The 24,699-nt window shown below is 40.3% G+C and overlaps 2 protein-coding genes across 6 annotated transcripts in view; one reads left to right on the forward strand and one right to left on the reverse strand.

The window, feature by feature from the left end:
* Positions 1 to 16,019, reverse strand: MITD1 (microtubule interacting and trafficking domain containing 1). The gene is made up of 7 exons (XM_061431644.1): positions 15,869 to 16,019; positions 4,727 to 4,828; positions 2,306 to 2,442; positions 2,139 to 2,225; positions 1,114 to 1,226; positions 315 to 375; positions 1 to 221 (listed from the first exon to the last, which is right to left on the reverse strand). Exons 1-7 carry the CDS (start codon positions 16,017 to 16,019, stop codon positions 126 to 128), a joined length of 747 nt encoding a protein of 248 aa, XP_061287628.1. The 3' UTR covers positions 1 to 125.
* MRPL30 (mitochondrial ribosomal protein L30) overlaps positions 15,969 to 24,699 on the forward strand; it is a 14,959-nt gene continuing 6,228 nt past the window's right edge. The window contains exons 1-3 of one of the 5 annotated variants that reach the window (XM_061431645.1): positions 16,179 to 16,270; positions 17,409 to 17,581; positions 23,174 to 23,251. In XM_061431645.1, coding sequence (XP_061287629.1) covers positions 23,201 to 23,251 — 51 coding nt within the window. In that variant the 5' untranslated portion in view covers positions 16,179 to 16,270; positions 17,409 to 17,581; positions 23,174 to 23,200. Of the gene's footprint in view, positions 16,058 to 16,178; positions 16,296 to 17,408; positions 17,582 to 23,173; positions 23,252 to 24,699 lie in introns of those variants that run through there. The other 4 variants (XM_061431647.1, XM_061431646.1, XM_061431649.1 and 1 more) reach the window with 4 other exon arrangements.

A 24,699-nucleotide genomic window follows, 5' to 3' on the forward strand; every position in this document is an offset into this window, starting at 1 on the left:
TTAGTAAAATATAAAAATTTATTGTTAAATTCATACATTATAGGAATGATCTGTCCACAGTTAAAAAAAAAAAAACCAACATTCATTTAAAGTAGAAATATATATGTAAATTAGGCTACTATCCATCATATTTTTTTTGTGTGCTTATTATGAAAAATGTCCACTGTTGTTTCATGACATGGTCTTAAGTCAAAATCACAATATCCAAGGGAAAAACAACTCTAAAAAGAGAAGAGAAGAGTTTTTTTTAACAAAAATGATCAAAGCCACTTTTTAAAGAATGCTACACAGTCACACATGAGACTATATCCTACCTGTGGTTTCTTAAAATAATCAAGTCCCCTTCCGATCTTAATTATCCATCCATTGTTGAACCTATTGAAATTAGTTATATAGTATTACACTCCAGACATTTAGGTCAGACAATGATCAAAGTTGTATGAAGTGTCAGCTAAATCTCCCCCTAACAAATAAAATCACTTCTTGCAGTGGCGAGTTGAACCAAACCTGGGTTTACCTATGGGCTGTGTCTACAATGAAACAAAACAACCATTAGCTGATAAAAGATTTTAACAATTCAATTAAACCTTCCTCATGAATTTCATCTTCCTGAGAAAGCTTCCCTGTTCTGCTAACAAGTGGCTTCCAAGTGTACTCAGGCAGACTGGTGATGTTTCAGGGACTCCCGTGCCTAGAGGTGGGGATGTGCCAGGGCAGAGGAAGCCCTGATGGGCACAACACAGCATTCTGTCATGCCTGCTAGAAAATTTAATAAACTATAAGAAGTAAAGCCAAATTAAATAAATACCACTATCACCCCAAAAGGAAATTATCCCAATGTCATAATACTGTATGTATAATTGGATAGAAAAGTACTTCCTTTGCTCAGATGACACAGAACATGTAAATTTTATTCCATTAGGAAACAGGAAACTCACACAGAGGACACAATTAGCCAGATTTTTTCTTCAAAAGTGAAAAATACTAAAATTAAGCTTTATTTAAATTTTTAATATTTAAGTGGAATAGTATATGTAATTATATATAATTTGTGAGAAATAAAAATAAGTATTTTTCAACTGCATAAAAATTAAAGTATTACTATATACTAACCTAATTTCTCGGTCATGTATTGAAGAAGAATATTCTAATTCCAAACTCACTCCGTGATTCCTGAGCGACTGTTTTATTTCTTCTAGGCCACTATGCTGATCTTTCCCAGTGCCCTGTCAATAGGAAAAAAATTTTTTACTCAGTTATTAATATTTTAAATTATTCCTAAGCAATGCAGTGTGTGTTCAGTTGCACAGTTGTGTCACTGGCAGGTAGATTCTTTACCTCTGAACCACCTAGAAAGCCCATGCAATGTATATCTTAAAATGTAAATATTCTACACTAGTTTTACTGTCCATTACTGCAAAGAAGCAACCAAAGAAGATGAAGTAGTTTAAGAGCAACTGTTTTTATCAAAATAATCATTTTTTTTCCTAATGTGAACATAACACAACTTGGTGCCATCTCCTAAGATGTATTTTAACGGTGCTGTTTATTCAGATGAGGCTTTCTTCTCAAATTAATCCTGGAAATATGAATTGTTTAGAATTATCCCTATTTAAATCAAAATCAAGATAGAGATGATAGAAACTATCAATACTGAAGACAGAGTGATTGACTCATAGAACATCCAAGAAACTAAACTCACAAACTATTTGAATAGAGAGCTTAGCTAAGTGGCCAAATGCAAGGTACAACATACTAAAATCAACAGCGTTTTCTCCAATGTGTTTTATGCCTAATCCCAGATGGCTCAGGAGTAAAGAGTCCACCTGCCAATGCGGGAGACGCTAGAGACGCGGGTTTGATCCCTGGGTTGGGAAGACCTCCTGGAGGAGGAAATGGCAACCCACTCTCAGTATTCTTGCCTGGAGCATCCCATGGACAGAGGACCCTGGTGGGCTACAGTCAGTGGGGCCGCAAAGAGTCAGACACAACTGAGCGACTGAGCATGAAGATAGCAAGTTCATTTCCAATGAAACAGCTCTGGCTGAAGCATTACATCCAAGTTTGCCTTGAACTACATCCTACAACTGAGTGAAGTTCATGATGTTAAGAAAGAGAAAATGCTTTCAGGTACCTACTTCATCCAGAGAGGTGAGAAGATGAATAGTTTTTACTTTACATGGCCTCTTAACCAGCATCTCACAAAATCGAAGGAAGTTATACAGCTGAAAGACATTAGGATGGGTTATTACTCGTACATGTTAAATAATGACTATTTCATCCTGTGTGAGTACATTTCACCTACCTGATGTGTGTGTCTAATATAAGGATCTTCTATCCAAACTTCTGTAACTGTTTCACTCAGGTATTCTTGAAAAAGGGACTCATAGCTGAAACCTGTTGCATTCTCTTCTATCTTAATTTGCTTGTGATATTTTCCAGCTACAAAACAGAAGTTTCTGTAATAAAACCAGTGACTACTTGTTTTCTTTTTATACATACTATATTTATAAACAGTGAAAAATCAGGAGCACATACAAGTTAATGTTTTTAAACTCATGCACTCAGCGAGCATTTTCGAATGCTCAATCTATACCAGACACATTGCAAGATGCTACACACACACAGAGGTTATAAGGCAAACCATCCAATGAGTTTCGCCTTCATGAAGGCCAGGCAAGTGGGAAAGTCCAGAGATTTCTTGGAATAGGTTCTTGAGCTAAATCCTATGGAACCAGACAGTTTATTCAAGAGAGAACCATACTGTATATAAAGATATCTAATATTTTTGTCACCATGAGTAGAATCATAAGCTATGATTGAGTGGGCAACTGGCCGTTCTCTTCAGATTTAAGTCTTTTTATGTCTTGCAATTTAATAGCTGAGGTATTACATATATGGTTTCCCCAGTGGCTCAGCAGTAAAGAATCCACCTGCAACGCAGGAGACGCAGGTTTGATCCTTGTGTTGGGAAGATTCCCTAGAGAACTCCAGTATTCAACTCACTTCAGTATTCTTGCCTGAAAAGTCTCATGGACGGAGGAGCCTGGTGGGCTACAGTCCAAAGGGTCACAAAGAGTCAGAGATGAGTGAGTTACTAAGCACACATTAAATAAATAAATGCAATATAATATGGAATCTAGGAGTCTTAGAACTTGTAGAGAGTGTGTTAAGCAAAAACTTATAGTACCTCTTAATAATCCAAGCCAAAGACTAGAATGCCATAGGGTCAGCAGGGGAGTTCTATTGTTTTTGTTCATTCAAAATGAATAATTATTGAATAAGTTATCAAAGACCTTTAAGGTTTTTTTTAAAATATGATCCTTAATGGTAGTTCCTGATTTATATGTGGGTTGCACTTTTAAACTTTGTTTGAAAATCAGTGGTTTGGATTCTCTTCCTAATATTTCAAAACATAAAATGTTACAAACTGTGCATCAGTTTTGAAGCCAAGCTAGTCACACAGGTTAGTTTTAGCCAGTGTATTTACGCCACAAAGTTGATGGTACTCTATTTGCTTCAGATTTCAGAGGGAAACTGCATTGCAGGTTTCAATTTGGGATGAAGTAAACAATTTTATCACTCCTCAACAAAGTAGCCAGCTAGCCAGGTTAATCTGGGTAGCCAGGGTTTGGGATAGTACAGAATACCAGGAAGAGGCATGCAGAGGGCAGGAGTAAACAGGAGCTGAGGGCTGGGGGACATTGTTTTTTTTTTTTTTTTGAGAACAGCAGTTCCTTTGACTGTAGGATGCAGCAGCTGTGAATGTCAGGTGGCAACGGCCATTTGTGTCTGTATGTCTGTAAACTGGATGCTCAAAAAGTAGTGAACTAACCATACCTCCTGCATCTCTCATCACTGTGAGTCTCAGTCATGTCTGACTCTATGACCCCATGGACTACAGCCCACCAGGCTCCTCTGTCCATGGGATTTCCCAGGCAAGAATACTGGAGTGGGTTGTCATATCCTCCTCCAGGGGATCTTCCCCACCCAGCGATCAAACCCGTGTCTCCTGTATTGGTAGGCTGATTCTTTACCACTGCGCCACCTGGGGAGCCCCCAGAGAACCAATTATAAATAGGGAACCATACCTTCTGCATCTTTCATCATTAAGAATACCTAACTCCTCAAACGTTCTGATTCAAGACAAAAATCGCAAAGCAGCCCTGGGCATTTCTGGAGCTACTTTAATATTTTGGTCATTTTATAAATGGAGATACAAATAAAATATAGGCTTTACGTTCAGTATTGCTCTGCTTCATGGGGATCATGAATTCCTTAAAATGGCATGCAAAGTTCTGCAGTATGTAGAGCTGTCCTCAAATTCTCAGGAGGAGAATCGGACTGCCACCTTCCCCTGCGCAGAAAACAAAACAAAACAGGGCAAAGGGGCTCCCTTGTGGTCTAGTGGCTAAGACTCTGAGATCCCAGTGCAGGGCTCTGGGTTTGACCCCTGGTTAGGGAACTAGATCCCATACACTGCAACCAAAAAAAAAAAAAAAAAAGACCCTGTCCTTTTTTTAGTGATGCAACTAAGAGCCAATGTAGCCAAATAAATAAATATTAAAAAAAAGTTAAGAACTGGAAATGCAGAAGAGACCTGTAAGCTCCCAAGGGTAAACGGTCCAGACCACACTGAGCTCCAAAGGGCACAGCCAGGAACACTGGGTGAGACAGGCTTTGTCACAAGGGCTCAGGCACACACTCTCCAAAACAGCCTCCTTACCTTCTTTTTCTTGGTCCAAGCGTTTCTTTAAGTGTTCTGCTCTATCCATGTGGTCAGAAATTATTTTTCTGAGATTACGCTTCTTTGTTTCATCTTTGGTGCCTACAAATTAAAAAATAGACTCTCAAGATTCCAAACAGGCTTTCTCTTTGGTATAGGCAGTGTTTCCTAAGTTTTCCATGGATTTCCTGTCCTTTGGCATGGTTTGCCATGGTCCTAAAATACACAAATAATAGGTCCCAGTTTAGCTTGATCCTGTACGACCTCCACCTTTTCACTGAGCATTGGAAGCCCTTTATTTAGAAGTGGGGACTCTGACACTGTGACTGATAGCTGGGGACACTCAATCCAGTGTGGAAACAAAGGTGGCTTATTACATGTCACTGACTATGAGCACTATTTTGTTCCAATTACCCATAAGTTTGAAATCTTAGCATAATCAAAAGATAGCAAACAACATCTTTCTTCCACAAAACCAGTCTCTATTCTAGACTTCCCCTTTACAGCTTACGTTGACTCATTTTCCCAGCCATCCCAAAAATCAAAGGTATTTTTGAGTATACATTATCAATAAAAGCTTATCCCAAGCCCCACCTCCAACCAGTTAACAAATTACTTCTGGTCCCTTCCTTCCTCCCTCCCTTTTAATACTGCTTTCACTTTTCACTTTAATTTCATTTTTAAACTCTGTTTTTAAAAATATTTTATTTTGAATTAATTGTATATTTATGGAAAAGCTAGGAACATGGCAGAGACTCCCTTCATCCGGATTCCCCTATATTAACATATTACACAACTACAGTACAATTATCAGAGCAAGCACATGAACATTCATACAACACTAGTAGCTCATCTACACACCTTACTGGTATTTCATTAATTGTCCACTTTATTGTCCTTTGTTGTGCCTGCCCATCTTTGGGTGCAATATTCCCTTGATATTTCCAACTTTCCTGAGATCTCTAGTCTTTCCCTTTTGTTGTTTTCTTCTAGTTTTATGTACTGTTCATTGAAGAAGGCTTTCTTGTCTCTCTGTGCTATTCTCTGGAACTCTGCGTCGAGTTGGATGTAAAATTGGAAATATCAAGGGAACGTTTCACCCAAAGGTGGGCACAATAAAGTACAGAAACAATAAAGACCTAGTAGACGCTGAAGAGATCAAGAAGAGATGGAAAGAATACACAGGAGAACTGTACAAAAAAGGTCTTAATGAACCAGATTACTCTGAGGATGTGGTCAGTCACCCAGAGCCACACATTCTGGAGTTTGAAGTCAAGTGGGCTTTAGGACTCACTGCTGTTAATAAAGCTAGTGGATGTGATGGAATTCCAGTGCTCACTCACTTCAGTTGTGAGACTCCGTAACTGTAGCCTGCCAGGCTCCTCTGTACATGGGATTCTCCAGGCAGGAATACTGGAGTGGGTTGCCATACCCCTCTCCAGGAGATCTTCCCGACCCAGGGATCGAACCTACATCTCTTACATCTCCTGCACTGGCAGGTGGCTTCTTTACCACTAGCACCACCTGGAATTACAGTAGAACTATTCAAACAAAACCCCAAAGGATGATGCCCTCAAGGTGTTGCTGTCGGTATGTCAGCAAATCTGGAAGACTCAGCAGTGGCCACAGGACTGGAAAAGGTCAATCCTCATCCCAATTCCCAAGAAGGGCAGTACTAAAGAATGAGCTAACAGTCAGATAACAGTTGGATAATTGCACTCATCTCCCATGCTAGTAAGGTCATTCTTAAAATCTTGCATATTAAACTTCAGCATTATGTGAACCAAGAAGTTCAGATGAACAAGCTGGGTCTAGAAAAGGAAGAGGAACCAGAGATCAAATTGCCAACATTTGCTGGATCTTAGAGAAAGCAATGGAATTCCAGAAAAACATCTACCTCTGTTTCATCAACTATGCTAAAGCCTTTGACTTTATCATACACATAGTGTGGATGATAACAAACTATGGAAAGCTCTTAAAGAGATGGGAATACCAGACCATCTTACCTGTCTCCTGAGAAACCTGTGTGCAGGTCAAGAAGCAACAGTTAGAAGCCTGTATGGAACAACTGATCGGTTCAAGATTGAGAAAGGAGTATGACAGGGCTGTCTGCTGTCACCCTCTTTGTTTAACCTATACGCTGCTGAGCACATCATGAGAAATGCTGGGTTGGATGAGCTACAAGCTGGAATCAAGATAGGCGGGAAAAACATCAACAACCTTAGATATGTGGATGATACCACTCTAATGGCAGAAAGTGAAGAGGAACTAGAGAGCCTCTTAATGAGGGTGAAGGAGGAGAGTAACTTCTAAAAGAACTAAGATCGTGGCATCCAGCCCCATTACTTCATGACAAATGGAAGGGGAAAAGGTGGAAGTAGTGACAGATTTCCTCTTCTTGAGCTCTAAAATCACTGCACATGGTGACTACAGTCATGAGGTCAGAAGACGATTGTTTCTTGACAGGAAAGCTATGACAAACCTATACAGTGTGCTGAAAAGCAGAGACATTACTTTGCTGACAAAGGTCCGTATAGTCAAGGCTATGGTCTCCCCAGTGGTCATGTGTGGATGTGAGAGCTAGACCATAAAGAAAGCAGAATGCCAAAGAACTGATGCCTTTGAACTGTGGTGCTGGAGAAGACTCCTGAAAGTCCCCTGGACAGCAAGGAAATAAAATCAGCCAATCTTAAGGGAAACCAACCCTGAATATTCATTGGAAGGACTGATGCTGAAGCTCTACTTGGTCATCTGATGCAAACAGCCAATTCATTGGAAAAGTCCCTGATGCTAGGAAAGATTGAGGGCAGGAGAAGAGGGTGTCAAGAGGATGAGATGGATGGATGGCATCACTGATGCAATGGACATTAACTTGGGCAAATTTTGGGAGATGGTGAGGAACAGGGAGGCCTGGCATGCTGCAGTCAATGGGCTTGAAGAGTTGGACACAACTGGGTGACTGAATAACAACAAATATCCCACTAAAGAAAGTTTTCTGGTCTAGGATCCCACATAGCATTTAGGGGTTATGCCTCTTTAGTCTTCTCCAGTCTGTAATAGTTCCTTTAGTATGTTTCTGCCTTTTATGACCTTGACATTTAGGAAGAGTAAACAGTTATTTTGCAGAATGTGTCTCATTTTGGGCTGCCACTGTTTTCTAAGGGTAAGATTGAGGTTATACATATTTTTAGCAAGAAAATCACAGAAGTGTTGTGCCCTTCTCAGTGGGTACATGAGGTCAATATGTCTTATTACTGGAGATGTCAACTTTGATGACTTGGTTACGGTGGAGTTTACAGATTTCTCCACTAGAAAGTCACTATTTTCTATTTTGTATGAAAAAGCTATCTTGTGGGTAAATATCCTATCTCTCTTCACTCTTCATCCACTAATTTAGGACCCACTGATGGTTTTTTTTTTTTTTTTTTTGGCCATGGCATGCAGCATGTGGGATCTTAGCTGCCCGACCAGGGACTGAACTTGAGCCCCCTGCATTGGAAGGCAAAATCTTAACCATTGGACTGCCAAGGAAGTCCCATTGATGGCCTTTCCCTGTAGCAATTACTACTGCAGTATTTGCCAAATGGTGATTTTCTACTTCCATCATTTCTACTTAATGTATTAACTGGAATTCCACTGTAAGAAAAAGCTGTCCCTTCTCACCCATCTACTTATTTATTCTACTAATAATTTATATCAATATGGACTCATGGAGATTTTACTTTATGGGTTGTAATTGAAAACTATCATCATTTTCCTTTTTTTAATTTATTTTTTTATTGAAGGATAATTGCTTTACAGAATTTTGTTGTTTTCTGTCAAACCTAAATATGAATCAGCCATAGGTATACATATGTCCCCTCCCTTTTGAACCTCCCTCCCACCTCCCACCCCATCCCTCCCCTCTAGATTGATACAGAGCCCCCGTCTGAGTTTCCTGAGCCATACAGCAAATTTCTGTTGGCTATCTATTTTATACATGGTAATGTAAGTTTCCATGTTACTCTTTCCATGCATCTCACCCTCTCCTCCCCTCCCCATGTCCATAAGTCTATTCTCTGTCTGTTTCTCCACTGCTGCCCTGTGAATAAATTCTTCAGTGCCATTTTTCTAGATTCCATATATGTGCCATAGAATATGATATTTATCTTTCTCTTTCTGACTCACTTCACTGTGTATAATAGGTTCTAGGTTCATCCACCTCATCAGAACTTACTCAAATGTGTTCCTTTTTATGGTGAATATAAAAATGTAGTAATATTCCATTGTGTATATCTACCACAGCGTCTTTATCCAATCATCTGTCGATGGACATCTAGGTTGCTTCCATGTTTTAGCTATTTAAAATAGTGCTGCAATGAACATTAGGGTACATGTGTCTTTTTCAATTTTGGTTTCCTCAGGGTATATGCCTTCTAGTGAGATTGCTGGATCATATAGTGGTTTTATTCCTAGTTTTTAAAGGAATCTCCATACTGTCTTCCATAGTGGCTGTATCAATTTACATTCCCACCAACAGTGCAAGAGCGTTCCTTTTTCTCCACACCCTCTCCAGCATTTATTGTTTGTAGACTTTTTGATGATGGCCATTCTGACTGGTGTGAGGTGATATCTCATTGTAGTTTTGATTTGCATTTCCCTAACAATGGGTGGTGTTGAGCATCTTTTCATGTGCGTTTGTTAGCCATCTTTATGTCTTCTTGGGAGAAATGTCTGTTTAGGTCTTTTTCCCTCTTTTTGATTGGGTTGTTTTTCTGGCATTGGGTTGTATGAGCTGCTTTTTCGGAAATTAATCCTTTGTCAGTTGTTTCATTTGCTATTATTTTCTCCCATTCTGAGGGTTGTCTTTTCACCTTGCTTAGTTTCCTTTGCTGTGCAAAAGCTTTTAAGTTTAATCAGCTCCTACTTGTTTACTTTTGTGTTTATTTCCGTTACTCTAGGAGGTGGGTCATAGAGGATCTTGCTTTGATTTATGTCATCAAGTGTTCTGCCTATGTTTTCCTCTAAGAGTTTTATAGTTTCTGGTCTTACATTTAGGTCTTTAATCCATTTTGAATTTATCTTTGTGTATGGTGTTAGGAAGTGTTCTAATTTCATTCTTTTACCTGTAGCTGTCCAGTTTTCCCAGCACCATTTGTTGAAGAGCCTGTCTTTGCCCCATTGTATATTCTTGCCTCCTTTGTCAAAAATAAGGTACCCACAAGTGCATGAGTTTATTTCTGGGCTTTTGATCTTGCTCCATTTGTCTGTATTTCTGTTTTTGTGCCAGTACCATACTGTCTTGATGACTGTAGCTTTGTAGTATAATCTGAAGTCGGGAAGGTTGATTCTTCCAGCTCCATTCTTCTTTCTCAAGACAGCTTTGGCTATTTGGGGTCTTTTGTGTATCCATATGAATTGTGAAATTTTTTTGTTCCAGTTCTGTGAAAAATGCCATTGGTAATTTGATAGGGATCGCATTGAATCTGTAGATTGCATTTGGTAGTATAGTCATTTTCACAATCTTGATTCTTCCTACCCAGGAACATGGAATATTTCTCCATCTGTTTATGTAGTCTTTGATTTCTTTCCTTAGTGTTTTATAATTTTCTGTGTACAGTTCTTTTGTCTCCTTAGGTAAGTTTATTCCTATTTAATTCTTTTTGTTGCAATGGTGAATGGGATTGTTGCTTAATTTCTCTTTCTGATTTTTCATTGTTGGTATATATTAGTATATAGAAATGCAAGTGATTTCGGTATATTGATTTTGTATCCTGCATCTTTGCTAAATTCACTGATTAGCTCTAATAATTTTCTGAACTATCTTTAGTGTCACATCATCTGCAAATAATGAGAGCTTTACTTCTTCTTTTCCAATCTGGATTCCTTTTATTTCTTTTTCTTCTCTGATTAATGTAACTATGTTGAATAACAGTGGTGAAAGTGGACACCCTTGTCTTGTCCCTGATCTTAGGGGGAATGCTTTCAGTTTTTTACCATTGAGAATAATGTTTACTATAGGTTTATCATATATGGCCTTTACTATGTTGAGGTAGGCTCCTTCCATGCCCATTTTTTGAAAAGTTTTAATCATAAATGGGTGCTGAATTTTGTCAAAGGCTTTTTCTGCACCCATTGAGATTATTATATGCTTTTTATCTTTCAATTTGTTAATATGGTATACCACATTGACTGATTTGCATATATTGAAAAATCCTTGCATTCTTGGAATAAACCCAACTTGATGATGGTGTATGGACTATTTGATGTGTTGCTGAATTGTGTTTGCTAAAATTTTGTTGAGGATTTTTGCATCTATGTTCATCAGTGATATTGGCCTGTAGTTTTCTTTTTTTGTGTTGTCTTTGTCTGGTTTTGGTATCAGGATGATGGTGGCCTCGTAAAATGAGTTTGGAAGCATTCCTTCCTCTGCAAGCATTTTTTGGAAGAGTTTTAGAAGGACAGGCATTAGCTCTTCTCTAAATGTTTGACAGAATTCTCTTGTGAAGCCATCTGGTCCTGGGCTTTTGGGAAACTATCATCATTTTCCTGGTTAAATATTATCAGCATTGGCTTTGAGAGCTCCTTGTGCTGGCTCCTGTGTTCTTTTGACGTACCCCATTATTTTTTGACTACTTCCTTACATTTTGGTGCAAAACGTAGTTTTCTTGCTCCAGCCTGAAAATCAACCATTTCTCCCAGAGACTTTGGTTTGTTTATTGGAGAATGGTATCAAGAGATCATATTCTGAGTGCTAAGTGTGTTCACTGTGGCTTGGGGAAAGTCTAGACCCTTTCTGTCAAGACAGGCAGAAAGTCTATGGAGGTTTACTAATACATACATCTCTATTGCTGTATCTGTCCATCTGCATCAAAACCCACAAATTCATGTTAACTTTGATCCCACAGGGTTCATTCTAGCCTTCCTCCTTTCCTTACCTGTAACTTCTTTCATTATCCACAATATATTTACTAGCTTGTTCCTGGTTAGATCCCTGGGTAGGGAAGATCCCCTGGGGAAGGAAATGGCTACCCACTCCAGTTATTCTTGCCTGGAGAATCCCATGGACAGAGGAGCCTGGTAGGCCACAGTTCATGGGGTTGCAAAGAGTCGGACATAATTGAGCAACTAATACTTTCACTTTCAAGTTCAATATAGACATCAAGCAGTTTCAGAATTCTTAACCCATACTGTTGTGAGAAAACAAAATTAACCAACTAAAATATAATGTTTGGGGACTTCCTTGGTGGTCCAGAGGTTAAAAATACGCCTTCCAATGCAGGGTACTTGGATTCAATCCCTGGTCAGGGAACTAAGATCCCACATGCCACGGGGCAACTAAGCCCATCTGCCTCAACTAGAGAACCCATGCTGCAACGAAGACCCAGCACAGTCAAAAAAGAATTAAAAAACAAAACCTGCTTTGCCACTTTTAGCTGTGTGACCTTGGCCAGTTATTCAACCTCTTTTTATCTTCTTGTCTAACACGGAAAGAGTAACAGCACCCTAGAAAATTGTGGAGAGGACTAATTATGAAAAACTAATTGCAAAGAGTTGACATGACTTAGCATCTGAACAACAACAAATTATGATACTGGCATGCAGAAAATAGTAAATGTCAGTATCATTATCATCTACTTAATTTCTTTATACACTGCCCTCTCGGCTTCCTCTAGAACTAGATTTTATCTAACACCTGTTTTCTTAACTCTACTGTTACTTTGCTACTGCCTATAAACATAGGCTATTTCCCCTGTCCTCTTTCTTAATCATTATCCTCAATCACAGTTTGACCATTCTTCAAACATGACTTTGTCTTCCAGGTTTCATCATATAGCCATCTCCAAGTCCCATTGGAAACTCACTCCCACATCTAATCAATGAGCCAATGCCAGTAATTCAATGTCCACTCTGTCCTCTCTCTTTCCTAGTAAGTGGTGTCATTCAGGTCATGGTTCATTCAGGCCCTCATCTCCTCTCATCTTGACTCCTGCAGGAGCTCATTAATTGATCTGCTTGACTTCAGTCTCTTCAGGTTCATGTCTCTCCTACTCTCTTGCCCTGTTCACTCATTTATTCAAGAAATATTTACTGAGAACTTACCACATGCCAGGCATTATTCTAAGCACTGGAGACACAGCAGTTAATAAAACAAAACACAATTCCCCACTATCATTCAAATGGGCGGAAAGACAACAACAGAGGTAAATTGGTAAAACACATATGTTAGACTGTGATAAAGTGCTATTAAATAAAGCAAGGAAGAAGGATAAAAGAGTCCTGGAATGGGGGTTATAATTTCACATTGGGGGTCAGGGAATGGCCTCACAAATAAGGTGATATTTGTATAAATACCTGAAAGAGGAGAGAGAATAGGTCATGCAAATATTTGGGAGAAAAACATGTGCCTAAGAGAGGCAGGCCCTGAAATGCAACTTTAATTTTGTCACTCCTTTGCAGAAACTTTAGTTTCTCCTTGTCAATGGAATGAGTTAAAATCTCCTGGCGGTCAAGGCCATCCACAGCATGCTCCAACCATCAGTCTACCTTTAAACTTCTCCTCTTCCTCTATAGGTATATGCTAAAGTGAACTGAATCATTTATTTAGTAAAACAGCACAGACAGAACTGGAACACTTTTAGCTGAGTTTCTGAAATTCTACTTAACCTTCCAAAACCCCTATTGAAAGCAAGCCCCACCTTTCCATCCCCAAATGACCACTGGCTGTTTAAATCCTCATTGCATTTGTTTCCATGGCTCTTGGCACTTATTCCCTGCAGTACAGTTATTTGCGTTTATATCTTAACCTTCAAGATCATGTCACTGTCTCTTGAACCACCACAGGATCAGTGGAGCACACAGGAGCAGAACTCCTGGGATTCTGCTGCTTCAGGGCCCACCACTGTATGCCATGTCCCTTTCTGAGAGTCAGCAGAGCAGAGCTGCTAAAGCCTTGGGGTCCAGTTGTGACTCTACCAATGGTGGCTGAACTGGAAAGTGAACTTTGCTTTTTATGCTGTTAAAATGAGGGCAACATCACCTCATACTTCATAGGGCAACCGTAAGGACGAATTGGGATCATGCTTCTAATGTGCTCTGAATACTGCCTACCACTCAAGACTTATAAATGATAGCTACTCTTATTATCACCGTCATCAAATGGTCCCTGCCCAAGGTAGGGTTTTAGAGTTCTAAGAAAAGCACTGTACACTGAAGACCAGCCTCTGCTGTCTCAAAGCTTCCGAAACATATCAGAAATATGCATGCAGAAAGGTATAGAGGGGAGATCTTGGGCCAGACAGGAAACACAAGAGGATGGGGAGCAGGGGCTCATTTTAAGTCAATTAATATATAATTACATGTTTATTAGCTGCAAGGGATTGTGCTCGATGTTAAGGTTATTTGGGTACTTCTAGGGGCTTCCCTGGTGGCTCAGAGATTAAAGCGTGTGCCTGCAATGCGGGAGACCCGGGTTTGATCCCTGGGTTGGGAAGAGCCCCTGGAGAAGGAAATGGCAACCCACTCCAGTACTCTTGCCTGGAGAATCCCATCGAGGGAAGAGCCTGGTAGGCTACAGTCCATGGGGTCGCAAAGAGTCAGACACGACTGAGCTACTTCACAACACTGAATTGGTCATCTGACTCGGACAGCCAACTCATTGGAAAAGTCCCTGATGCTGGGATAGATTGAGGGCAGAAGGAGAAGAGGGCATCAGAGGATGAGATGCCTGGATGGCATCAACTGATGGAATGGACATGAACTTCAGCAAACTTTGGGAGATGGTGAGGGACAGGGAGGCCTGGCATGCTGCAGTCCATGGGGTCACAAAGAGTCGGACACGACTGGATGACTGAACGACTGAACAACAACAACACTAATGACCATGTAACAGAAAGTCTTAACTCTCACAATCCTATACATTTCTTACACGAAATTTCAGTATATCCATTTCTAATGAAAAAACTTAAATTGGAGTATAGTGTGATAAAGAACCCACCTGCCAATGCAGGAGATGTAGGAGACACTGGCTCAAACCCTGGGTCAGGAAGACCCACTCTAGTATTCTTGCCTGAAAAACCCCATGGACAGAGGAGCCTGGCAGGCCACAGTCCATGGGGTCACAAAAAATCCCACATGACTGAGCAACTAATACTTCTTAGCTGATTTAGACTGTCGTGGTGGTTTCATGGGTATGGCAAAGTGAATCAGTTACACACACACATATATCCACTGTTTTTAAAATTCTTCTCCCATGCAAGTCATTAGAGAGTACTGAGTAGAGTTCCCCGTGCTATACAGTAGGCCCTTATTAGTTTTTTAAACTTATAATGAAAATGTTTAATGAGAAAAATAAGGAAAAGGGTGTAATGATCTTATTATCTATCACCTAGATTTAAAAACTGATAGCATTTTGTCATATTTGCTTCAACGTTCAAATTCAGACATCATAATTCCTTTCCAAACATGTTAGTCTTCACCCCTAAAATTAAGAAGAGTTTGAAAAATACCATACTACCTAACAAAGTTAATAATTTTATTGCTACTTGTTCCATATACAATCTTCCTAAATTGATCCCCAAATGTTTATACAGTTCCTTCAAACCCAAGTCGCTTCAAGGCAACTATTACATCTGCTGCTGCTAAGTCGCTTCAGTCGTGTCCGACTCTGTGCGACCCCATAGACGGCAGCCCATCAGGCTTCCCGGTCCCTGGGATTCTCCAGGCAAGAACACTAGAGTGGGTTGCCATTTCCTTCTCCAGTGCATGAAAGTGAAAAGTGAAAGTGAAGTCGCTCAGTCGTATCCGACTCTTCGCGACCCCATGGACTGCAGCCCACCAGGCTCCTCCGTCCATGGGATTTTCCAGGCAACAGTACTGGAGTGGGGTGCCATTGCCTTCTCTTTCTTCTCTTCTCTTCTTCTCTAACTATTACGTCTAGTTACCTCTTAAAATTCTAGAACAGTAACCTCTCTTTCACTGACGACATCAATCTAATAAAGATATAAAAGAAACCAGTCCCCCTGTCCTGTAGAATACCCCATCTTCTGTATTTCACTGCTGTCTCGCGGCGAAAGGAATCGTTTTAACTCTTTCATTCCCACTCAGGCAAGACGGATTGCAACTCCATTTCCTCCAGTCTCGGCTCCCCGGCTCACTGCTCACCTTTCAGAACCTGCAGGAGCAGATCGATCCCCTCCTGGTAACACACCAGAGCCTGCGGGCCCCGGGACTCGGACTCCAGATCTAACGCCCGCTTTAACACAGTCAATGCAGCTGTGCTCCCAGGGTCCTGCGCCAGGCTGGACCTCGACATAATCTCCGAAACTACTGTCAGCTTCTTCCAGTTTCTTGGTGGGTGGGTCTGCGGCGCGCCTGCTCGCGGTCACGTGACGCCTCTGCGCTCACTTTTTATGGTGCCGGAGTGGGAGAGAGTCGGCAGGAACTAAAGTGCTGAGCTGTGTGTACGCACTGTTACGGCCGAGTTTGAGTGTGGCACTCTGGGTCCTTCCTCGGCTCCTGTTCTCAGTGGTTAACTTAAGGCTGAGAGACTTCTAGCAACCGCTGGTGAGTGGGGAGTGAGTGGCTGAAGGTATTGCATTTTTGCTAGGAGCATATATCTGGGAACCCTATGCAGAAGAGGATTGATTTTGTCTATCCAGTTCTGGGTTTACGGGTCACAGTAAGCTGTATGGGCCTGCGGCCAGGGTTGGCCCTTGGTCTCCCGAAAAGCCGCTTACCGCCTGGATCACGTCTCCCGGTTTGAGGGATCCCGGGAAGCGGCCTGAGGAGCCCCGCTTCCTGGAGCTCGAGGGCTGAGCGTCCCCGGCCTGGCAGTCTGGCGGGAAAGGGTGTTATAGCATTTTCTGTGCTTCTGTTTTATCCGTAACTTTGGCTTTCTGCTGGGGTCAGCCTAACTAATTGTTAATGGTGACACAAAATTGTCTAATTTAAAAATTGCTGCATTTTAGAACGCAAACCCTCCGGAGTTGGCTTAGTTTACCTTTTGGGATTTCCCTGACGGTCCAGTGGTTAAGACTCCTCGCTTGGGCTGCAGGAGGCGTGGGTGCCACCCCTGGTAGAGAAACTTAAGATCGCACTTGCTGTAGGACGCAGGCAAAAAAAAAAAAAAATTACCGTTTTACTAAAAGTCGTGATTTTGCAACCGTGTCTTGATCGCCACCTACCCAAAGCTACTTGTTCTGCGTTGTTTTGTTTTGTATTTTCCCAAGAGGCACTTAGGAGGGCTGCCTAGTAGGCATTAGAGTTCAAAAAAGAGGCATTTCTTGCCCTCAGAGATGTCAGTTTGTTCAAAGGGAAGTTCTACGTTCTGCGTTCCTTCCCGACCCCCATTTACTATTAAATAGATGTCTTGCCTCTTTAGAAAAGGAATTAGTTTTCTTTTTTTAAGAACAGTTACATGTACGGTCATTGTAAAAGAACAACAGCAACAAACCTATCAGACAATACCAGGGGTGGAAGTTTGAGAAAATAGCTCTGGTAGCCTGCCCTTCTGTCCTCAGATATGCTAACGTTTCTCTGATAGGCTTCTAGAGTTTCACAGACATCGCTCTCTCTTTTTAATGGAATGGAAGTGGGATTATACTCCTCATGTGTATGTGTGTGTGTGTGTGCTCAGTCTTGTCCAACTCTTTGTGACCCCATGGACTGTAGCTCACCAGCCTCTGTCCATTGGATTTTCCAGGCAAGAATACTGGAGTGAATTGCCATTTCCTACTACTCCAAGGGATCTTCCTGACTCAGGGATCGCACCCACATCGCTTGCCTCTCCTGCATTGGCAGGCGGATTCTTTACCTCTGCACCACCTGGGAAGCCCTGCATTTATTTTCCTGGCTTTTCATCTGTCCGAGAGAAAGGTAGTTGTACAGTGAGACAGTATAATTGCTTCAAGGTCTTTAATTGCTTCAAGAGTTATGTGCCTAATTATTAAGAACAACTTTTACTTTATTGAAAGTTAATGACTTTTGACTATCACACCTTCTGAAGTCTGGAAGTGAAACTTAATTCAGCGAAAATTGAGTGGCTGCTACAAGGCTGTGCTACTTAGGTAGATGCTTGAAATATATCTGTGAATAGACAGAGCAAACCAAAAACAAAACAAAATTTTAAAATCTTTGTCCTTGTGGAACTCACATGCTATTGGGTGGAAACAGATGGTAAACGACAAACCTAACAAGTAATTAAATTATGTTAGAAGATGTTAAGGGCTGTGGAAAGAAAGTCAAGTAGAGTAAAAGACATTGGGAGTGCTGACAATTGTCCTCTGGGTCAAAATGTTAAATAATGGAATCAGGGTAGACCTCATTGAGAAGATGAGATTGGAGCCAGAAATTGAAGGATGTGAGAATTAACTATGTGGATATCAGGAACATTCCAGTAGAGGGAATAGTCAGGGGAGTATGCCTGCCTGGCAAGTTACAGGGCTTTCTTGCAGCGGGTGTGTATAGCAACTGAGCAGGAGAATAATTGGAGATGAAATCCTCAGGGTGGAAGGTTAAAGACTGGCTGCCAGTCTAAAATGAAGAGGCGTTAAGTTAGAAGTTTTCAGTCTAGTAGTAAATAAACTTTAATTTTGGAGTAATTTTAGATTTACAGAAAAGTTATGCAGATATTAATATGTCCTATATACCCTGCCTGTCGGAAGCCGCGTTAGGCATTACTGACAAAATGGAGGCATGGCCCTAAACCCCCTCCCTTTATTCCGCAGGCACGGACCGGGAATGAAGGAGTTAGGCTTTGTGATTCTGACTTGTTTTTCCCTTTCCTCGGCTGAGTTGACTGAAGAGAATATTAAGGTGCTTATTGTTTTTGAGAGGAGCATAAGAAGGCATAAAGCCTTCTGCAGCTGTGCTCAAAGAGTAATTCATAAAGTTAATCACTGACATTTGTTCAAGGACTTTTACAAAAAGTGCTCCAGGGTGAGCACACAGGCCGCAGCTTGAGGCCATGTGAGGGATTGCTATCTGAAGCCCATTTGTGAGAAAAGTTTATGGCAAAGGAGTTTGCTGAATTTAGGGCTTAGGAATAATTAAAATAGAAGCTAAAGATTTAAGGATTGCTGTAGTGTTAGCATATTCTACTATAGCTTATAGAAATTAGGGACTTTAGAGATATTATTAGGTAGAAGCCCTTTCTAAGAAATAGTGAGCTTAGGATACTAGGGGCAAACAGGACCTTAGAAAGATAAGAAATAAACTGAGGAATGTGATATGCAGCCCAGACATTAGCATGAGTTACAGTGTATTCACAAAGACACATGAGAAAAAGTAGATAAGAGAATCGGTAAGGAAGGAGCTCCTTTTGAGGGGCAACAATGATTTCTGGAAAAAAATAAATCTGGGTCCATGGGAACTAAAAATATCAAACCTCTGACCTACTGCTTTTGTAAAAGTATAAAAGAGAATCATAAGCTTGAAATAAAGAGGCAGTCCAAGAAAAATGAGAGGCTGCCTCAGTTTCTCGCCGACACCGCTCATCCCTTCAGGCTGAATCCCTGGCTGCTGGAGCTGGACTCTGGCACCTGCCCACACAAAATTTCCCTTTATTAACATCTTACATCAGTGTGGTATATTTGTTATAATTGATAAGCCAATATGAATACCTTGTTAACTAAAGGTCGTACTTCATTCAGATTTTTTTAGTTTTTGTCTGATGTCCTTTTACTCTTTCAAAATTCCATCCAAGGTACCACATTATGTTTAGTTGTCAAGTATTCCTCTTGACTATGACAGTTTCTCAGACTTACCTTGGTTTTGATGACCGTGACAGTTTTGAGGTGGTCAGGTATTTGAGGAAATACTGGCCAAGTATTTTGTACAATGTCCTTCAACTGGAGTCTGTCTGATATTTTTCTGTTAGAGTGATGAAAGGGGTTTTTGGAAGGAAGACATAGAGGTGAAGTGCTGTTCTCGTTCTGTCATTCCGTACATGCTATCAGCTTGGCATTTATCACAGCTGATGTTAATCTTGATCACTTTGAAGATGTAGTGTTGGTTAGATTTCTCTAGTGTAACATTATTCCCTCCTCCCCGCCCACCCCGACTTCTTTCCTGACTCTGGCAGAAAGTCTTTAAGCATACCCCATGCTTAAGTGTTGATAGCTTTTCTCCACCTCTTTAAGAGGGGAGTATCTACATAAATTATTTGAAATTCTTCTGTAAGAGAGTTTTTTTTTTCCCCTCTCTCTCATTATTCATCTGTTTATATCAGTATGGATTCATGGTTAGTTTATGTTTTGGGTTATATGCCAAAACTGTATTACTTACCTTGTTGCTCATATTATTTCAGCTGTAGCTGCTGGGAGCTCTTTCAGTTGGCTTCTAGTCCCTTTGACATACCCCCGTCATTTTTGACTTTTTTGAGTAGTTCCTTTCTAGCACTACAAGATGCTCCAGAATTATCTTTATATATGCTTTATATATGCCTTGCTACAGCTGTGTAATCAGCCTTTTCTCCAAGGAGTCCTGGTTCTTTTTATCAGAGAATGCTATTAGGAACTAAGATCTTAGCACTGGGTGTGCTCATTCCTATTGGGATGCCATTGTTTTTAGGTCCTCTCAGCTAAGAGGGCCAACCCATGTATGTATATGTATCTATAATTATTTCTATATCCATCACATCTTTATTTAGCTAAATATTAGTTCTAGCACTAATCCTGTGTCATCGGATGACATAGATATTCTACCCTTCCTCTCTGGCTTGTGTGTAACCACCTACTCTAACAATGAGAAACTGGCTCTTTGGAAGGTTTTGAGCAGAGGTGTTGATATTACCTGATTTCAGATTTAGTGAGATGATTGCTGCTGTAGGGAAAAGACCTTGGGGAAATTAGAATAGAAGCTGCTGCTGCTGCTGCTGCTGCTAAGTCACTTCAGTCGTGTCCGACTCTGTGCGACCCCATAGACGGCAGCCCACCAGGCTCACCTGTCCCTGGGATTCTCCAGGCAAGAACACTGGAGTGGGTTGCCATTTCCTTCTCCAATGCATGAAAGTGAAAAGTGAAAGTGAAGTCGCTCAGTTGTGTCTGACCCTTAGTGACCCCATGGACTGCAGCCCACCAGGCTCCTCCGTCCATGGGATTTTCCAGGCAACAGTATTGGAGTGGGGTGCCATCGCCTTCTCCGAGAATAGAAGCGGGAAGGCCAATTAGGACACTTTGCTTGGAATCTAAATAAGAGAAAGATTTAACAAAGAGCCAAGCTAAATAAATTGGATTAGTACCTAACTTTGTGCTTAGGTACCTACTATCTTTGTTAGTACCTAAGAAAATACTTAACTTTGGAGGAAGAAGTATGGTAGGGAAAATAATTTAGATTGTTTGATTGGAGGGCTGGAGGAGTAAGCATCTCTTCTAAAGAAGCCTTGATACAAAGGATCTAAACAGCCAGCCAAGCAAACTGGATAATTTGAAGTAGAAATTGCTGTGCTGTATTGTAATGTTTGAAGTATAAAATCTGAATGATGGTTATGAAATTCTGATTTACTTCTGAATTCTCGGTTGAGTGGACCATGGATGAAACCCATTAATTAATTCAGACATGCATCAACAAACCCTGGGTACCTGCAGTCTATCAGATGGTGTGCTAGATGCCACAAGTATAGAATATGAATAAAACAAAATTTTTGCTTTGGGGGCACTCAGAATATAGTAGTTAGCTCTTCTAAAACTGATACAGAATTTTGAAATACTGGTTCAGTTGCTGATAATTTTTCTGAAGTCAGGCCCTTTTAGGGGGACATCTTGTATTAATTTCCCAACTTCATTGCTTTTTCCACACCACAGGAAAAACCTGCAGAGCTTGAGTGAGCCAGAATCTGGTAGACATTGAAATACAGCACTTACTTTATTTTGGCATAAGGTTAGGGTACTCTTACTATAGCTTTGTAATAACTTAATGATCTTATAATAGTAAAAGTTACTATCTATTAAGGGCTTCTGATGTGCCAAGTACTGTTCTAGATGTTTTTAGAATAATTCATTTGCAAGATAGGTGTTATTTTCTTTCTGTTCTTGGAGGCGGTGGGGTGGGGAGGGGGGGGGGGCGGAATTGAAACATATGAATTAAGTCACGTATCCAAAATATATTAATGCATGTAGTTCATGAACTTAATCTTTCTACGTTCAGTTTAAGTCAGTGTGTGTGTGTGTGTGTGTGTGTGTGTTAGTCACTCAATCATGTCTGACTCTTTGTGACCCCATGGACTCTAGCTCACCAGGCTCCTCTGTCCATGGAATTCTCCAGGCAAGAATACTGGAGTGGGTAGCCATTTCCTTCTCCAAGGTATCTTCCCAGCCCAGGGGTCGAACCCAGGTCTCCTGTATTGCAGGTAGATTCTTTGCCCTTTGGCAAAGGGAGCCACCAGGGAAGCCCTTAAGTCAGTATACTAGGTTATAATTGTTCTCTGTCTAAATAAATGTGACTTTTACTTTATAAAAGCAGTGCATGTTCATTAAGAATAGTTTAAAATGCAAATAAGCAAAAAAGAGCATCCTACTGTTCTTAACAGAAAGGTATTAGGATTTAATGAAAATGTAATAGAAGAATTAGGTTCCAGACCATATACTCTCTCTTTTTTTTTTTTGACACTCAAACACATCTTTTTATTATATACTAAATTTAAAAGTACAAATCTTATTAAAAATGCTTATGAAACATTATATACATAAGTACTGTCAAATACTATCAGATTATGACATTATGTACATTTGCTAAGGTTAATTAGAAACAGAACAACATTCATAACTTTGCTGATAACGAATTTCAGAAGTCAAATATTTTAATTAGCATTTGGCAACTTTGAAGTAGTGATCTGCACAGGAAGATGTCTGCAGAGGTAAAACAGTGAGAAGACAAACGGAAAAATGCAGGTATTCCTGCCCTCAGTGTCAATAAGGAGATCTCGTCTTCATCCTCTTAAGTCAGAAATTAAAGTGCATAAGACCACCAGGAATACCTGATTCGGTTGTACCCTGAAGCTGGAGGCTCTTGGGTGAAATGACTGACCTCTCTGGGATTCATTTTCCATATAAATAAAGTAAGAAGGTCATTAGTTCCAATTAGGGGTTGGGATTTCTTCAGTCCTTTCCAGCTCTTTCTTTTTTTGTTATACTAGAGGAAAGCATTCTTTATCTGCCCTCCCTGTTGAAGATTTTTTGAATGATAGTAACCTCCACTGCCCATTTTTGTTGTTGAGATCAACTTAGGGTTTAACTTTTTGGTGAAAATGGTACATGGTTAATGTATAATTACTGCCTATGGTTTTCTTGAACTCTGACTAAAACATTTATTATAACTTAATTCTTGTCTTTATTGTATTAAAACAACCAAGATTGTACTGTTAAACATCCAGCTTTTCAATTTGCTCAGCTTTTTGTTACTACAGAAATGAGGGAGCTATCCGTTTCCAAAGCATACGTGACCCACAGATCTGTTTTTTTCTTCTCACAGCCTCTAAGGAGAACAGCCACCACATCCATGGCAGGGATTTTGCGCTCAATAGTTCAGAGGCCCCCAGGGAGACTACAAGTAAGTGTTTCTTTTCAGTAATTATCTTTTTCAGTTGTCTTGCTTTTCTATTCCTTAAGAACTTTTAATCGCTTTTCTTTTTTTTAATTTTATTTTATTTTTAAACTTTACATAATTGTATTAGTTTTGCCAAATATCAAAATGAATCCGCCACAGGTATACATGTGTTCCCCATCCTGAACCCTCCTCCCTCCTCCCTCCCCATACATACAGGCAAGTTAAATTTTTAAGTTTCTTTATATATTTTTTCTTTTTTTTAATGTTGAGAGTTGATTTTAATTGGTTTATTTGCTGTTTTATCCCTAAAGAATTGAAATCACAAAAGACCTTTTCCTGGAGAACTTGCTGGTAAAAAAAGACTAGTGTTGATCCCCGCTTTGTTCACCTTAATCTTTTTAGATTTTTTTCCCTTCAATTTTAAAGAGAGTCCATTTTCAATCTTAGAAAATTAGAAAAATGTAGAAACACAGAAAGAAGAGAAACAATTTCCCAGAGATGATTTATGTTTGTACTTTCATGTATTTCCTCCTGGTCTTTCTTTTAGAAATTGCAGTGGAGTAGCCTAGTCTACTCATGAGGGCCAGAGTCTAGGTAGGCCTGCAATTAGATGATGATAATGTCAGGTGCTTGAGATTCTTACCTTAGCCTCAGATTAATCTTGAGGGGTCAGTATTATTTCCTGGTGGATCAGAGCCTGTGTCCGTCACTTCCCCCCACCCCCCGCCCCCATTCCTTCCTGCTTATTCTCCCAGTGCCCTCTGCTGTCCAGGGAAGGCATAGAGGGAATGATTACTGCCTACCCAGAGGAATTTCCTAGTATGAAGTATTGGCAGTGAATCCTTTTTCTTTGGCAGCCTAGGAGAAATACTACTGGAAGCTTGTAGAAAGAGGACAGGAGACAGGAACCCAGAGTTGATGGCACTGTTGGGACTAGAAAGAAAACTGGAAACTCATTTTGACTTTCTTTTACATTGTGTTGTTGAAGGGTAAATTACCATGTGTTGTCTTGAGCGCATTGATGATCTATAACCTACAGGCCAGGTTCAGCCCACCATCTGTTTTTGAAAAAGTTTTATTAGAACACAGCCACAACGATTTGTTTACGTATTGTCGATGGCTGCTTTGGCCCTGCGGTGACAGAGCTGACACTTGGCTCTGGAAACCATGTAGCCCAGAACTGGAAATATTTATTGTCTACTCCTTTACAGAAAATTATTGCCAATCGCTGGTTTAAACATTTATATTAATATTTAATGTTAGTGGTAAGATAAGATGTATTCATTCAGCTAGGTGGTTGAGATAAATGTTTAATAATTACAGGTTAGATAAGAATAGGGCTTCCCTGATGGCTCAGACAGTAAAGCAATGCAATGCAGGAGACCCAGGTTCAATCCCTGGGTTGGGAAGATCCCTGGAGAAGGAAATGGCTACCCACTCCAATATTCTTG

Source organism: Bos javanicus, chromosome 11 (genome assembly GCF_032452875.1).
Source record: "Bos javanicus breed banteng chromosome 11, ARS-OSU_banteng_1.0, whole genome shotgun sequence".
NCBI lineage: Eukaryota > Metazoa > Chordata > Mammalia > Artiodactyla > Bovidae > Bos > Bos javanicus.